Source organism: Somniosus microcephalus, chromosome 9, assembly GCF_052327205.1.
Source record: "Somniosus microcephalus isolate GS21.2 chromosome 9, FLI_Smic_1.0, whole genome shotgun sequence".
Lineage (NCBI taxonomy): Eukaryota > Metazoa > Chordata > Chondrichthyes > Squaliformes > Somniosidae > Somniosus > Somniosus microcephalus.
In genome coordinates this window covers 72,381,590-72,399,884 of record NC_140995.1, presented here as the reverse complement: position 1 = coordinate 72,399,884, position 18,295 = coordinate 72,381,590, and the positions used below count along the sequence as shown (strand labels likewise).

Here is an 18,295-nt window from a genome sequence, read left to right as displayed (position 1 = left end):
ATGGGCCCTACCCTTTCCCTGGTTATCCTCTTGCCCTTAATATACTTATAAAACGTCTTAGGATTTTCCTTTATTTTGCTCGCCAGTGTTATTTCATGGCCCCTCCTCGCCCTCCTAATTTCTTTTTTAAGTATGCCCCTGCACTTTTTATACTCCTCTAGGGCTTCTTCCGTCTTTAGTCTTTTGTAACTGCCAAAAGCCCCCCTTTTATTTCTAATGCATTTTTGTATATCCCTTGTCATCCAAGGTTCCCTTTGCTTGTTGGTCCCACCCTTGACCTTTACAGGAACATGTTGGCGTTGTACTCTCTCTATTTCCCTTCTGAAAGTCTCCCACTGTCTTGATGTGGATTTTCCTATAAGTAGCTGCTCCCAGTCCACTTTGGCCAGATCCTGCCTTATCATATTAAAATCGGCCTTCCCCCAATTTAGAACCCTTATTTCCGGGCCGTCTTTGTCTTTTTCCATGACCACCTTAAATCTCACCGAATTATGGTCACTATCGCCAAAATGCTCTCCTACTGACACTTCCACCACTTGCCCGGCTACATTCCCCAGAATTAGGTCCAGTATCGCCCCCTCTCTTGTAGGACTTTCTACATGTTGGCTCAAAAAGCTCTCCTGGATGCACTTTAAGAATTCTGCACCCTCTAAGCCTTTCACACTCTGACTATCCCAATTTATATTGGGGAAGTTGAAATCCCCCACTATTATTACCCTATTATTTTCGCACTTTTCTGAGATTTGCCTACATATCTGTTCCTCTATCTCCCCCTGACTGTTTGGGGGCCTATAGTACACTCCCAGCAAAGTGCTTGCCCCCTTTTTGTTTTTAAGTTCTACCCATATGGCCTCATTAGAGGAACCCGCTAATATATCATCCCTCCTTACAGCAGTAATTGACTCCTTAATTAATATTGCAACACCCCCTCCCCTTTTACACCCCCCTCTGTCTCGCCTGAAGATTCTATACCCCGGAATATTGAGCTGCCAGTCCTGACCCTCCCTCAACCACGTCTCCGTGATAGCAACAATATCGTACTCCCATGTGTTCAACAACAACTTCAGTTCGTCCACCTTATTTGCAAGACTCCTTGCATTAAAATAGATGCCTTCCAGCCCTGCCATATTCCCTTTTGCCTTCGCATATTTGCTCTGCCTTGTTTTTTTCTCTGTATTTGGCTGTAAATCACCCCGCTATAGCTCCACTCTGTACCCCATCCCCCTGCCAAGTTAGTTTAAACCCCCCCCAGCAGTGCTAGCAAACCTCCCCGCAAGGATATTGGTTCCCCTCTGGTTCAGGTGTAAACCGTCCGACTTGTACAAGTCCCACCTTTCCCAGAAGCAGACCCAGTGATCCAGGAAACTAAAGCCCTCCCTCCTGCACCATCCCTTTAGCCACGCATTCATCTGTTCTATCTTCCCATTCCTATACTCACTAGCACGTGGCACCGGGAGTAATCCAGAGATTACAACCTTTGAGGTCCTGCTCTTTAATCCTTCACCTATGTGTGACTCCAGACCCACTTTGATAGACAAAACCTCTGAAATGGCCTAGCAAACCACTCAGTTATACCGAACTGCTACAAAGAAGTATCACCACATGGACTGCAGCAGTTCAAGGCAGCGACACTGGAGAAGGAGCAAAGGGCAATTAGGGATGAGCAATAAATGCTGGCCTTGCCAGCGATGCGCACATCCCAAGAAAACATTTCTGCAAAAAAAATTGCATTAAAAAGTTGGAGTCGCATTTGCTGCCCATGTTAGGACAGGCCCGATATTTGGTTCTATTGATGTCAGTAGAATTGAGTGTCGGGCCAGGCATATAATGGGCAACCAATGAGACAGCGCCTCCTTTGCGACTCGACTGGTGTCAAATTTCACTCCTTAGAATGTGTTGCAATCTGTCCTTTTTTTTGGTATCGGGGAAAATGTTCTTTTCTCTTGCGTTGACCCCGCAGGACTGTGAGGCTGGTCTTGCCGCAGTTCAAATGGAACAGCACGTACGATGTGAAAGAGTTTTTCCGTAGGATGCAGGTGCCAGATCTGCTGAGCGGCCGAGCCAATTTCTCCAAGTTAAGCAGCGTCCAACGGCTGACACCAGCCCAGGTAGGGCAGCAGTCTGACTAACGGGCACGCATTGCCAGTCTCGCACGCATCCCGAGAACAGATTAAAACACAAAGTCACCCCCTGAAATTACAACCGGGACCTGACCTATAACTTGCTGCTCTAGATCCCCCTCCCTGGCCACTGTCTCAGGCTGAACCAGACTGTTCTCAACCTGGACATCCTATCTGACCCTGAGATGAGCTTCCGACCCCATATTCTCTCCATTACCAAGACCGCCTACTTCCACCTCCATATCGCTGTCCATCTCTGCCCCTGCCTTAGATTATCTGCTGCTGAAACCCTTGTTCATGCCTTTGTTACCTCCAGACTTGACTGCCCGGCCTCCCACCTTCCGTAAGCTTGAGGTCATCCAAAACTCTGCTGCCCGTATCCTAATTCGCACCAAGTCCCGTTCACCCATCACCCCTGTGCTCGCTGACCTACATTGGCTCCCGGTCCGGCAACGCCACAAATTTAAAATTCTCATCCTCGTGTTCAAATCCCTCCCTATCTCTAACCTCCTCCAGCCCAACAACCCGAGATCTCTGCACTCCTCCAATCCTGGCCTCTTGCTCATCCCTGATTTTAATCGCTCCATCATTGGCAGCCGTGCCTTCAGCCGTCTAGGCCCTAAGCTCTGGAATTCCCTTCCTAAAGCTCTCTGCCTCTCTCTTCACCTTTAAGACGATCCTTAAATCCTACCTCATTAAACCAAACTTTTGGCCACCTGTCCTAATAGCTCCTTATGTGGTTCTGTGTTAAATATTGTCTGATAACGCTCCTGTGAAGCGCCTTGGGACGTTTTACTACATTAAAGGCTATATAAATGCAAGTTGTTGTTTCAGAATTGTTTCTGCGACATTCCATTAAATGTCCAGCTTTTATATCTATATTTTTTTAGGTCATGCAAAGCATTATTTTTGAAGTGACGGAAGACGGGGAAGAACCAACCCCTGCAGGAGACGTTCCGCTCAGTAACACAACTGTCACAACGGAGATTCGGATAGACAAGCCTTTCATTTTCGGAGTTTATGATGGGACATTGGATGTACTGCTGTTTCTTGGCAGAGTAAAGAAACTTCACTGAAAACCAGAATTAAAAATATTTTAACCTAAGATGTGCTCACGGAAAGATTCAACGGAAAATGTAGTTTTAGTATAAGGTTCCTGGGAAAAGGCAGGGATAGGAGAAAATAGGAATGGAGTAAATATTTCTGTTGAAAGGCTAGCAGCAGCAGCACAAGAGTGATGGGCTGAGTGGCCTGTAATTTCCACGATTATGTTTTTGCATCAGAACAGATAAAGCTACTAAACACATCAGATAAATAAACGGCAATAAATTGTCCCATCAGAGGCATTTTAGAAAATAATGATGATGAGAATGGATCCTCAAAGTTTTATACATCGATACTATATTAAAAATATTACGTCTACATGCATTTCTTAGCAACGTTTGCCATTATAACTACTAAGCTTCCCATTTATAATGAAAGTTGCCCATTTAAACTGGCCAGGCTGCAATTGTACCCTCCCTCCAGCTGGCACACATTTCATACCATCTGCTCAGTACTCTGGGAGGCTGGCTGTGCCTCGCTGGGTGATCGAACGCAGGCTCAAGGGACCCCAACCCCAACTCAAGTGCGAAAACAGCAATTCTGATGGAGAAACTAGCCCTGGGTACAGAGAGTTTGTGTTGAAGATTGAATCTCTGTTTTGCTTCTATCCACCATTGTAACACCAGTGAGATTAAGAAGGATATTAGGAAAGCAAAGAGAGAGCATGAAAAATTCTTGGCAAGTAAAATCAAGGAAAACCCAAAGATGTTTTCTAAATATATTAAGAGTAAGAGGATAACTAAAGAAAGGGTAGGGTCTATTAGAAATCATGAGGGTAATCTGTGTGTGGAGGCGGGAGACGTCGGTAGGGTTTTTAATGAATACTTTGCGTCTGTTTTCACAAAGGAGAGGGGCGAAGCAGACATTGCTATCAGGGAGGAGGACTGTGAAATATTAGATGAAATTGGTAGCATTCGTAACAAAATAGACGAGTTGACGGTACAAATAACTACACATGAGTATGATCTGGTGGCCATTACAGAAACATGGCTGCAAGGTAACCATGACTGGGAACTAAACATCCAGGGGTATTTGACAATTAGGAAGGACAGACAGGAAGGAAAGGGAGCTGGGGTGGCTATGTTAATAAAGGATGGAATCACTGCAATAGTGAGAAACGATATTGGGTCAAAGGATCAGGATAGTGAAACAGTTTGGGTGGAGATAAGGAATAATAAGGGGAAAAAGTCACTCGTGGGCATAGTCTATAGGCCTCCTAACAGTTGCAACTCTGTTGGTCGGAGTATAAATCAGGAAATAGTTGGGGCTTGTAATAAGGGAACAGCTATAATCATGGGGAATTTTAACTTTCATATTGACTGGACAAATCAAATTGGGCAGGGCAGCCTTGAGGAAGAGTTCATAGAGTGCATTAGGGATGGGTTCCTTGAGCAGTATGTTACTGAACCAACCAGGGGGCAGGCAATCTTAGATCTGGTCCTGTGTAATGAGACAGGATTAATAAAAAGTGTCCTAGTAAAGGATCCCCTTGGAATGAGTGACCATAACATGGTTGAATTCCAAATTCAGTTGGAGGGTGAGAGAGTTGGATCTCAAACCAGCGTACTAAGCTGAAATAAAGGAGACTATGAAGGTATGAGAGCAGAGTTGACTAACGTGGACTGGGAAAATAGATTAAAGTATAAGACGGTACATGAGCAGTGGTGTACATTCAAGGAGATATTTCACAACTTTCAAGAAAAATATATTCCACTGAGGAAAAAGGGGCGTAAAAGAAAAGACAGCCATCCGTGGCTAACTAAAGTAATAAAGGATAGTATCCGACTGAAAACAAGGGCATATAAAGTAGCCAAATCTAGTGGGAGGATAGAAGATTGGGAAGCGTTTAAAAGCCAGCAAAGAATAACTAAAAAATTAATTAAGAAAGGGAATATAGATTATGAAAGTAAACTAGCAAAAAATATAAAAACAGATAGCAAGAGTTTCTACAGTTATATAAAAAGAAAAAGAGTGGCTAAAGTGAATGTTGGTCCCTTAGAGGACGAGACCGGGAAATTAGTGGTGGGGAACATGGAGATGGCAAAAACGCTGAACAAATATTTTGTATCAGTCTTTACAGTAGAGGACATTAAAAATATCCCAACACTGGACAAACGGGGGGGGGGAGGAGCTAAACACGATTAAAATCACTAAGGAGGTGGTACTCGGTAAGATAATGGGACTAAAGATGGATAAATCCCCTGGACCTGATGGCTTACATCCTAGGGTCTTGAGAGAAGTGGCGGTGGGGATTGCGGATGCATTAGTGGTAATTTTCCAGAACTCCCTGGATTCAGGTAAGGTCCCAGCAGATTGGAAAACTGCTAATGTAACGCCCTTATTTAAAAAGGGAAGTAGACAAAAGGCTGGAAACTATAGACCAGTTAGCCTAACATCTGTGGTTGGTAAAATATTGGAGTCCATTATTAAGGAAGCAGTAACAGGACATTTGGATAAGCATAATTTAATCGGACAGAGTCAGCATGGTTTTACTAAGGGGAAGTCATGTTTGACAAATTTGCTCGAATTCTTTGAGGACGTAACAAACAGGGTGGATAAAGGGGAACCAGTGGATGCGGTGTATTTGGAATTCCAAAAGGCATTTGACAAGGTGCCACACAAAAGATTACCGCACAAGATAAAAAATCACAGGATTGGGGGTAATATACTGGAATGGGTGGAAGATTGGCTATCTAACAGAAAACAGAGTTGGGATAAATGGTTCATTCTCGGGTTGGCAATCAGTAACTAGTGGTGTTCCGCAGGGGTCAGTGCTGGGATCCCAACTCTTTACAATCTATATTAGCGATTTGGAGGAAGGGACCGAGTGCAACATATCCAAGTTTGCCGACGATACAAAGATGGGAGGGAAAGCAGTGAGTGAGGAGGACATAAAAAACCTGCAAAAGGACATAGACAGGCTAAGTGGGTGGGCAGAAATTTGGCAGATGGAATATAATGTTGGAAAGTGTGAGGGTATGCACTTTGGCAGAAAAAATCAAAGAGCAAGTTATTATCTAAATGGAGAGAAACTGCAAAGTGCTACAGTGCAAAGGGATCTGGGGGTCCTGGTGCATGAAACACAGAAGGTACAGCAGGTGAACAGGAAGGCCAATGGAATCTTGGCTTTTATTGCAAAAGAGATGGAGTATAAAAGCAGGGAAGTCTTGCTTCAGTTATACAGGGTACTGGTGAGGCCACACCTGGAATACTGCGTATAGTTTTGGTTTCCATATTTAAGAAAAGATATACTTGCTCTCGAGACAGTTCAGAGAAGGTACACTCGGTTGATTCCGGAGATGAGGGGGTTGACTTATGAGGAAAGGTTGAGTAGGTTGGGCCTCTACTCATTGGAATTCAGAAGAATGAGGGGCGATCTTATCGAAACATACAAGATTGTGAGGGGGCTTGATCGGGTGGATGCGGGGAGGATGTTTCCACTGATGGGTGAGATTAGAACTAGGGGGCATAATCTTAGAATAAGGGGCTGCCCTTTCAAAACTGAGATGAGAAGAAACTTCTTCACTCAGAGGGTAGTAAATCTATGGAATTTGCTACCTCAGAGAGCTGTGGAAGCTGCGACATTAAATAAATTTAAAATGGATAGGCAGTTTCCTAGCTGATAAGGGAATTAGGGGTTACGGGGAGCGGGCAGGGAAGTGGACGTGAGTCTAGGTTCGGATCAGCCATGATCCTATTGAATGGCGGAGCAGGTCCGAGGGGCCGTATGGCCTACTCCTGCTCCTACTTCTTATGTTCTTATTACAACATTGACACATCAGAAGTTGGCTGTGAAGCACTTTGGGACGTCATGAGGTTGTGAAAGGGGCTATATAAATGCAAGTTCTTACTTTGTTTAGAGGTGGCAGCTTTACTCTATCTAACCTGCCGTGGGATTGCCTGAAAGGCGGCCAGCAGGGCGTTGAAATACTCATGTCTATAGCTGTTCTATTCCTCAGCGCCAACTCGTTGGCCTTGGTGAAGGTAACATTTAGGGGAAGAAAACAATGCAAGTTAAAAAAAAACACAACCTGTCCATCTCGAGAATACAGTGAGCCATTGTTACCAGTGAAATATTTTGGAAATTTGCAGTCACCCGACCTACATTTATATATTAAATTAATAAGTGGGTTTTTAATGGATCTTTAAAGGTTTTAAGATGCCTCACTATTGCAACCAATAACAATTACAAATTGGAAGTTCACAGAAACAAGGAGGCCATTCAGCCCCTCGAGGCTGTACTGTCATTCAATTAGACCATGGCTGATCTGTATCTTAACTCCATTTACCCAACTTTTCCGTAACCCTTAATACCCCTAACTAACAAAAATAGATCAATCTCAGTTTTGAAATTTTTAATTGACCCCCAGCCTCAACAGCTTTTTGGGGGGGGGGGGGGGGAGTTCCAGATTTCCTCTACCCTTTGTGTGAAGAATTACTTCCTGACATCACCCCTGAACGGCCTGGCTTTAATTTTAAGGTTATGCCCCTTGTTCAGGACTCCCCCACTGGAGGAAATACTTTCTCTCTCTCTACCCTATCAAATCCTGTAATCATCTTAAACACCTCAATTAGATTACCGCTTAATCTTCTATACTCAAGGGAATACAAGCCTAGTCTATGCAACCTGGTCTCATAATTTAACCTTTTAGCCCCGGTATCATTCTGGTGAATCTGTGCTTGCACCCCCTCCAAGGCCAATATATCCTTCCTGAGGTGCGGGGCCCAGAACTGAACACAGTACTCCAGACGGTGTCTAACCAGAGCTCTGTACAGCTGTAACATAACTTCCACCCACAAGTTCAGCCCTTGTGCATATTGTTCCACATGTATTTGTATACCCATGAGTCAACTCATTGTTCCCACTCCCCTCCAGACTTCCTCCCCACCTCAGCTGAAGGCAGTGCCCCATGCTGGGGTACAGAGGCACATTCCCCACCAGCCCTCTGGTATCTCCCCCACCCCCTCCCCCAAGTGGCTGCTCTTCACATGCGAGACTAGATAGTGCAACAGCAAGCTCTTCAACCATGGGCAGGGCACCAAATACAAAGTCAACCCCATTCTCACATGTCTACACATGCACTTCCCAGCAGGAGCCTCACCCATTGAATAGACATCAGCAGCACAACACTGAGGATCGCCGTGTTGCCAGCAGCCTCTGCTGCTGCCCAAGCCGGGTCAGATACCTCCATACAGGCCCTGCGGGGATCAGAGCTGGAGCCCTTGGACTGGATGGCCCAGTCCCACCGATGGTGGTGCACTCACCCAGCCAATAACAGGGAGCGCTTCGGTCTAACTCCACTGGCGTCAGACGGAGTCTGCATCGTTTTACATGCTATGTCTAGTTTCAAATAATTCCCAATTCACCAGGTTCAGGAGTTGTATCTGCATTTATTACTTAGAATTACATAGAATTTACAGCACAAAAACAGGCCATTTGGCTCAACTGGTCCGTGCCGGTGTTTATGCTCCACACGAGCCTCCTCCCACCTCTCTTCATCTCACTCTAGCAGCATATCCTTCTATTCCTTTCTCCCTCATGTGTTTATCTAGCTTCCCCTTAAATGCATCAATGCTATTCGCCTCAACCACTCCCTGTGGTAGCAAGTTCCACATTCTCACCACTCTTTCAGTAAAGAAGTTTCTCCTGAATTCCTTATTGAATTTATTTAAATGTGTGAGTAAATCACTGACACAGCAGGAATTATAATAACACTTTAGTTTACATTCCTCCCACCTCAAAAACAATAACAATTCTCTTCTGTTTGAAGTTTCAATTCCAACCACCGCTAAGGAATGTGAAAATAAAATTGCACTTGTCCGATGCAGCCATTGAAATCCAGCATTCACAACACCTTGTCCAGTTCGGCACTCAAAGATCGACAATAAGTATAAATCGGTTATCATCTAACAATTGCATACCAATATTCCACAGATATTCTTCAGAGATTTACAAGCTGTGATCCCCATTTTTACAGTTGTTTTATGACAACTAGGAATTTAGGAAGATAGGGTAGAGTTAATTGTGGTGCAGTCCCCATGATGTTAATTGTGGTACTGTCCAAAGTGTTAACTGCGTTACTGTGCTGGTAGCTGTGAAGAAACGTCTGTAGTAGAGTCCGGCTGTATAACGGAGGTGACTGTAGATGCCCATTGATACCTGGCTCCAGCAATGTCTTAGACGGGCTCCACTGTAGCCACAGCTTTTGCTGCTTGAGCTAGCTCCAGCAGAGCTCCAAACTGTGTGAAGGCCGACATCTGCAGGCCCAGCCTCTGGACCTGGGAAACAGACAGACAAATGTCACTGTGGCAAGTACCATCGATCACTCGCCTCTATAAACCATTTATTTACAACAGCAAGTTATCATTAAATTATCACTAGAGCCACACCAGGAATGAGGGGTCATAGTTATGAAGAAAGTTTGAAAAAGTGGGACTTTTTTCACTGAACAGAGAAGGTTAAGAGGGGATCATAGAGGTTTTCAATATTATGAAAGGTTTTGAATGGTTAAATAGTGAAAAACAGTTTCCACTGGTTGGCAAATGGGTAAAAGGGTCAGAGTGAGGATTATCACTATATAGTGAGGATTATCACTAGATACAGAGTGAGGATTATCACTAGATACAGAGTGAGGATTATCACTAGATACAGAGTGAGGATTATCACTAGATACAGAGTGAGGATTATCACTAGGTACAGAGTGAGGATTATCACTAGATACAGAGTGAGGATTATCACTAGGTACAGAGTGAGGATTATCACTAGATACAGAGTGAGGATTATCACTAGGTACAGAGTGAGGATTATCACTAGATACAGAGTGAGGATTATCACTAGATACAGAGTGAGGATTATCACTAGATACAGAGTGAGGATTATCACTAGATACAGAGTGAGGATTATCACTAGATACAGAGTGAGGATTATCACTAGATACAGAGTGAGGATTATCACTAGATACAGAGTGAGGATTATCACTAGATACAGAGTGAGGATTATCACTAGATACAGAGTGAGGATTATCACTAGATACAGAGTGAGGATTATCACTACATACAGAGTGAGGATTATCACTAGATACAGAGTGAGGATTATCACTAGATACAGAGTGAGGATTATCACTAGATACAGAGTGAGGATTATCGGTAGATACAGAGTGAGGATTATCGCTAGATACAGAGTGAGGATTATCGCTAGATACAGAGTGAGGATTATCGCTAGATACAGAGTGAGGATTATCGCTAGATACAGAGTGAGGATTATCACTAGATACAGAGTGAGGATTATCACTAGATACAGAGTGAGGATTATCGCTAGATACAGAGTGAGGATTATCGCTAGATACAGAGTGAGGATTATCGCTAGATACAGAGTGAGGATTATCGCTAGATAGAGTGTGAGGATTATCGCTAGATACAGAGTGAGGATTATCGCTAGATACAGAGTGAGGATTATCGCTAGATACAGAGTGAGGATTATCACTAGATACAGAGTGAGGATTATCACTAGATACAGAGTGAGGATTATCACTAGATACAGAGTGAGGATTATCACTAGATACAGAGTGAGGATTATCACTAGATACAGAGTGAGGATTATCACTAGATACAGAGTGAGGATTATCACTAGATACAGAGTGAGGATTATCACTAGATACAGAGTGAGGATTATCGCTAGGTACAGAGTGAGGATTATCACTAGATACAGAGTGAGGATTATCACTAGATACAGAGTGAGGATTATCGCTAGGTACAGAGTGAGGATTATCACTAGATACAGAGTGAGGATTATCACTAGATACAGAGTGAGGATTATCACTAGATACAGAGTGAGGATTATCACTAGATACAGAGTGAGGATTATCACTAGATACAGAGTGAGGATTATCACTAGATACAGAGTGAGGATTATCACTAGATACAGAGTGAGGATTATCACTAGATATAGAATGAGGAAATCCTCCCCACGATCTAACTGGGCCTATGATTTTCTGACTTTTCTTGTTTGAACAACATTCCCTTCTCCAATCCTTGGGCACAATTCCCGTTTCCAAAGATTTATTTTTAGTTATGGTTAGTGCCTCCATTGTCTCCTCCCCAACTTTTTAATCCAATCTTTTCTAGCTTACATCGAGTCCACAGCACAGAAACAGGCCATTCGACCCAACTGGTCCATGCTCCACACAAGCCTCCTCCCACCCCTCTTCATCTCACCCAATCAACAAATCCTTTGATTCCTTTCTCCGTGTGCTTATCTAGCTTCCCCTTAAATGCATCTATACTATTCACCTCAACTATTCCCTGTGGTAGCAAGTTCCACATTCTCACCAGTCTCCGGGTAAAGAAGTTTCTCTGAATTCATTAGCGACTAGTTTATATTTATGGCCTCTAGTTTTTGACTCCCCCACAAGTGGAAACATTTTCTTACGTCTATCCTATCTAACCCTTTCAGTATCTTAAAGACCTACATTACAACAGTGACTACACTTCAAAAATACTACATTGGCTGTGAAAGCGCTTTGGGACATCCGGAGGCAGTGAAAGGCGCTATAGAAATGCAAGTCTTTCTTTTCATCAGGTCGCCCCTCAGTTAGAGAAAACATCCTCAGCCTGTTCAATCTTTCCTGATAGGTATACCCTCTCAGCTCTGATATCATCCATGTGAATCTTTTTTACACCTCCTCTAGTAATAAATAATAATAATAAGACTTGCATTTCTACAGCGCCTTTCACAACCACTGGACATCCCAAAGTGCTTTGCAGGCAATGAAGTACTTTTTGAAGTGTAGTCTGGTGCCTCTATATCCTTTTTATAATATGGAGACCAGAACTGTCCACAGTACTCCAAGTGTGGTCTAATCAAGGTTCGATACAAGTTTAACATAACTTTTCTGCTTTTCAATTCTATCCCTCTAGAAATGAACCCCAGTGCTTGGTTTGCTTTTTTTTTTTATAAAGTGGCCTTATTAACCTGCGTTGCTACCTTTAGTGATTTGTGTATCTGTACTCTTAGATCCCTTTGCTCATGAGATGAAAGGATTCCCTCTCAGTGGAATGTAAAAGATTCCACGGACACTATTTCAAAGAGGAGCAGTGGAGTTCTCCCTGGTGTCCTGGACCCAATATTTATCCCTCGACCAACATCACTTTAAAAAAAAAAAAATCTGACCATTTATCACTATTTGTGCGAGCAATTTGGCTTCCGTGTTTCCGACATTACAACAGTGACTACCCTTCAAAAGTACTTGATTGGCTGTAAAGCACTTTGAGACATCCTGAGGGCGTGAAAGGTGCTGTAGAAATGCAAGTTCTTTCTTTTCCTCTATCCCATTCAGACTCTCTTATCCAAGCAGTATGTGGCCTCCTTATTCTTCCTGCCAAAATGCATCACCTCACAATTATCTATATTGAAAGTAATTTGCCAATTAAACACCCACTCTGCAAGTTTAATATCTTTTTGTATTATGTTGCAGTCCTCTTTATTAACTACACCCCAATTTTTTGTCGTCCGCACATTTTGAAATTGTACTTCCGAATCCCGAATCCAAATTGTTAATGCAAATTGTGAACAGCACCGATCCGTATAGAACACCACTGCCCACCAGGCTTCCTTTCCTTCAACCTGCATAAACCATCGTCAACTTACTTGATCCCACAAGTATTCAACATCCAAAGCGAGTTGTAGCCTAATTTTGTTATCGTCACTGATGCCGCTATTTGTTCCCACGTTGCTTGCAGCTGCAGATTTTCGTGCTTGCTTCAGTCGCTTGAGACTCTCCTCCATCTTTTTAACCGAGCTCAGAACATCTGAAACCGTTTCGTAATACCTGGAAAGAGGAAGCAGCTGCCTGAGTTTATTTAAGTCTCTATGCCAGCGTGATGTCGTGTCCCTTCGACCAATCACAATTTTGGGAATCAGAGACCATTGTCCCTTCAACCAATCACTATTTTGTGAACCAAGACTTCAGAAGAAGGGTGATGGGCATGCACACGGAAATGCAAGGTGCAATGGGAAGCCTGCCAAGAGCCTCTTGTCAGTGTCAAGGAGCATGGATAAGTCTGTTTCCAACATTGGACAGGGCTTTGCGCAGAGCTTGGATCCCATGATTTCCACTTACTGTTCCTTCGATCAATCATCTGATCTTGATGCATTGAGCACTGCTGAAAAGACTGGCTGTTTCTACTGGGGAAGGGGTGGGATTAGAACTGGGCATCAGCAAGACTTCTTACACCCAATTTTAAGCCAGTGTATCGGCCTACTCACTGGGAGAAGTGCCACAGAAGATCCACTCCACTAGTTTAGCTATTACCTGAGCCAAAAAAAAAAGCTCTTTTAATGTCTGAAACATGTTGAGTCTAGGGCTGGACCTACCACTAGTGCAATAACAACAACTTGCAACATAGTAAAATGTCTCAAGGCGCTTCACAGGAGTGTTATCAGACAAGATTTGACACCGAGCCACATAAGAAGATATTAGAACAGGTGACCAAAAGCTTGGTCAAAGAGGTAGGTTTTATGAAGCGTCAAAGGAGGAGAGAGGTGGAAAGGTGAAGAGGGTTAGGGAAGGAATTCCAGAGCTTAGGCCTCGGCAACAGAAGGCACGGCCGCCAATGGTGGGGTGATGAAAATCAGGGATGCAAAAAGGGCAGAATGAGAGGAGTGCACAGATCTCAGATGTAGGGCTGAAGGAGATTACAGAGATAAGGAGTGACGAGGCCATGAAAACAAGGATGAGAATTTGAAAAGCGAGGCATTGTCAAACCAGGAGCCAATGTAGGTCAGCGAGCACAGGGGTGATGGGTGGACGGGACTTGGTGCGAGTTAGGATAGAGGCAATGTGATAATGAGCAGTTAATCTGTTTTAGGAATTTTGGTTGAGGGATAAATATTGTCCAGGACACTGGGGAGAACTCCCCTGCTCTTACACAGCACCTTATCACATTTCTCGAGAAATATTTCAAACGACCTCACATGCAATGAATTACTATGTAGTGCAGTGGCTGTTGTTGATATAAGAAAGGTGGAGCCATTTTGCACACAATAAGTGTCCACAAACAGCAATGAAATGAATGACCGGACAATGCCGGTGGGGTTGCTTGAGGGAGCAATTTTGATCATAACACCAGGAAAGCCCCCTGCTCTTCTTCAAGTAGTGCCATGGGTTCTTTAATATCCACCCGAATACCCAGAGCAGGAACACCTCATGCAAAGGACTACACTTCCAACAATGCAGGACTCCCTCAGTACTGCATCTTGCAAGAATCAGAATGGTTAAATACACCATGAAGATTATGTGGGAGAATAATTGTAATGAGGACTACGTAGGAGATTACTCAGTGACTGCTTTATATCATGCAATGCTTACCTTTCAGTGCTAATTCTAAGAGCACCTGACAACCACTCCTGTACCCTGTTTTCTTTCACAACACTGCTGTATTCACTTTGAAGGTGATGCAGGGGTTTCAAAGCATTCTCAACATACAAGGAAGCCTTGGTAGGGACCTCCTGACAAAAACAAAATACAATAAAGCATCTTAAGATGGATGTTATTAGACGCTAAAAGTCCACGATGAACAAGACGCGATTTTATCCTGCATCGGTCACGGCAATGTGAGGTGTGGGTTCAGGTAAGGTGCACACAGCAAGGTCCCCCAATTAGCAATGTGATAACCAGATAATCTGCTTTTTAGTGATGTTGGTTGAGGGATAAATATAAGCCAGGAAACAGTGGAGAACTCCCTTGCACTTCTTCGAAATGATGCAGTGGGATCCGTTACGTCCACCTGAGAAAGCAGGCGGGGCCTCGGTTTAATGTCTCATCGGAAAGACAGCATCTCCGACAGTGCAGCACTTCCTCAATACTGCAATGGAGTGTCAGCCTAGATTTTTGTGCTCAAGTTTCTGGATTGGGACTTGAACCCACAACCTCCTGACTCAGAGGCGAGAGTGCTACCCACTGAGCCACGGCTGACAGCTAAACAGTAGAACGTACACAGTAATGTCCTCAACACTAACTATAGGTTCCCTGATCACCTTCCCCCATTCCGATACAGATCCATGTCTCACTACTCTTCACTTTCTCCGACTGAACCAATTTCACCTTTACTCCTATTCTGTACTTCCAGCCTTGTGGACCAATCTCCTGTGCAGCATGGTGTCAAAAACTACTGATAACCAATTACAATTCACCCATTGTCTGCTCGAAGATGATGTGTCCGAAATGACCTCACTCCATAAACACTGTATTGTCACTCTCTTGTTAGTCTACATTTCTCTAAGTGTTCCATTATTCCTTCCTTCCTCCAGGATGCCCACTAATTTTTAACTAATCTCTGGCCTCTTTTGCAATCCTCAGGCACCGCCCCAACAAATACTGTTAAAAATACCACCAAGCTGTGAGCGATTTCATTAACTGCATCCCGAAGTGCCCTTATGAGATTATTCAGCACAATTTTGGTATATTTTGTGTTAATGGTTTGCTGCTAAAGAATCATACAGCACAGGAGGCCATTCGGCCCATCGTGCCTGTATTGTCCCTTGCGTTATAATATTCATTTGTTAATGTTTACCTTTCCACATACAGTAATAGAAACAAAGAGGACAAGCTGAAACAATATTAAGCACTCATACAAAAGCAAAATACTGCAGATGCTAGAAATCTGAAATAAAAACAGAAAATGCTGGAAATACTCAGGTCAGGCAGCATCTGTGGAGAGAGAAACAGAGTTAATGTTTCAGGTCAATGACCCTTCATCAGAACTGGGCGGAACTTCATCAGAACAGAACAGAACAGACCCAGTTCTGACGAAGGGTCATCGACCTGAAACGTTAACTCTGTTTCTCTCTCCACAGATGCTGCCTGACCTGCTGAGTATTTCCAGCATTTTCTGTTTTTATTTACTATTAAGCACTCGCCTTGTTAGTCCTCCGATAGAGTCTGGGCACTTCTGAAGCATTTTTAAGATAACTGAAACAGGCTTCACTCAGTTCCTCGATAATTCTGTCACTTAATGCAGGTAGACTGCTCACCACTGAAGTCTGAGAGTCCGTCAGTGCTTCTGTTGGGAGAGAAATAGTAAATAGAAATTACACATTAACAACAGAGTCAGGGAATAAATGATTAGCTTGGATTTCTTTTAAAATAATTAATTTTATTCTCACTTTCCTCCACTCAATGGTTTTACAATGTAGTGAAAATGGATGTGACACACTGTTTCAGTCTGTGAGTTAGCCATCGGGAGTGATGAGTTTCCTTGTGCTTGGCATTTGAGGCGAGAGTGGAAGGGATGGGGGAACAAGGTTTAAGCTGTTAATCGCAGAGAAATGGAACGTAGGATTTGCCTCCCCCATTCAGGGTGATCCCAGGATTGGCACATAATCTAGGCTGACACTTCAGTGCAGGACTGAGGGAGCGCTGCACTGTCGCAGGTGCCATTTTTCAGGTGAGACATGAAACCGTGGCCCCATCTACCAGTTTCAATGCTTCAGCTGTGTGTTAAAGATCCCATGGCACTATTTGAACAGGAGCAGGGAGATCGCCTACTGTCCTAGCCAACATTCCTTCCTCAATCAAAAAAAAATGAGCTGTGCATTCATCTCAGTGTTGTTCGTGAGATATGGCTATGCGCAAAATGATTGCCACATTTGCCCCCATAAGTCATTTCATTGAAGTCTTTTGAAATGCTTGAGAGACATAATAAGGTGCTATATATAAATCCAAGTCTTTCAGCAAAGCGTTTTGAGACATCCTGAGGTCATGAGAGGCGCTATATAAATACAGATCTTTCTTTCTTTTATACGTAGAAGTATGGTGTGATCTCTCTCACACACACACAGGAGTGTTTTAAGACAAAAAAAATTGACACTGATCTACATAAGAATAAATTAGGACAGGTGGCCAAAAGCTTTCTCTAAGAGGTGCGTTTTAAAGGAGGAAAGAGGTAGCAAGGTGGAGAGGCTTAGGCAGGGAATGCCAGAGCTTCAAAGGTTCAGCGATTATAATCAGAGATGCCCAAGAGGGCAGAATTAGAGGAGCGCAGGTATCTCGGGGGGGTTGTGGGGCTGAAGGAGATTGGCAGGCAGTGACTAGTGGGGTACCACAAGGATTGGTCCTAGGACCCCAGCTGTTCACAATATATATTAATGATCTGGACGAGGGAATTGGATGTAATATCTCCAAATTTGCAGACGACACAAAGCTGGGTGGGAGGGTATGCTGCGAGGAGGATGTCATGAAACTCCAGTACGATTTGGACAGGTTAGGTGATTGGGCAGAAACATGGCAAATGCACTATAATGTGGATAAATGTGAGGTTATCCACTTTGGTGGCAAAAACAGGAAGGCAGACTATTATTTGAATGGCAATAGATTGGGAGAAGGGGAAGTGCAAAGAGACCTGGGTGTTCTTGTGCACCAGTCGCTGAAGGTAAGCATGCAGGTGCGGCAGGCGGTTAAGAAGGCAAATGGTATGTTGGCCTTCGTAGCAAGAGGGTTCGAGTACAGGAACAAGGATGTCTTGCTACAGTTGTACAGGGCCTTGGTGAGACCGCACCTTGAGTATTGTGTGCAGTTTTGGCCTACTCCTGCTCCTATCTTTTATGTTTCTATGTTACAGAGATAGGAAGGGGCGAGGCCATGGAGGGATTTGAAAACAAGGTTGAGAATTTTGAAATCGAGGCACTGCTTAACCGGGAGCCAATGTAGGTCAGCGAGCACATAGAAACATAGAAGATAGGAGCAGGAGTAGGCCATTCAGCCCCTCGAGCCTGCTCCGCCATTTAATGGGATCATGGCTGATCATCCAAATTCAGTACCCTGTCCCTGCTTTCTCCCCATATCCCTTGATCCCTTTAGCCTTAAGAAATATATCTAACTCCTTCTTGAATATATTTAATAAGTTGGCCTCAACTGCCTTCTGTGGTAGAGAATTCCACAGGTTCACCACTCTCTGGGTGAAGAAATTCCTCATCTCAATCCTAAATGGCTTACCCCTTATCCTTAGACTGTGACCCCTGGTTCTGGACTCCCCCGCCATCGGGAACATCCTTCCTGCATCTAGTCTGTCTAGTC

General features: G+C 43.8%; 2 protein-coding genes across 3 annotated transcripts in view; one reads left to right on the top strand and one right to left on the bottom strand.

Moving 5' to 3' along the window:
- The window catches only part of agt (angiotensinogen), a 28,449-nt gene extending 25,224 nt beyond the window's left edge, over positions 1-3,225 (top strand). For both annotated transcript variants that reach the window (XM_085996766.1, XM_085996767.1), the window contains exons 4-5: positions 1,961-2,108; positions 3,011-3,225. In XM_085996766.1, coding sequence (XP_085852892.1) covers positions 1,961-2,108; positions 3,011-3,196 — 334 coding nt within the window. In that variant the 3' untranslated portion in view covers positions 3,197-3,225. The remainder of the gene's footprint in view (positions 1-1,960; positions 2,109-3,010) is intronic.
- A 5,370-nt stretch (positions 3,226-8,595) lies between these two features.
- The window catches only part of cog2 (component of oligomeric golgi complex 2), a 93,664-nt gene continuing 83,964 nt past the window's right edge, over positions 8,596-18,295 (bottom strand). Inside the window, 4 exon segments of the mRNA XM_085998184.1 lie at positions 8,596-9,503; positions 12,871-13,051; positions 14,591-14,730; positions 16,141-16,283. Of these exon segments, the coding sequence (XP_085854310.1) occupies positions 9,402-9,503; positions 12,871-13,051; positions 14,591-14,730; positions 16,141-16,283 (566 nt within the window). The 3' untranslated portion in view covers positions 8,596-9,401.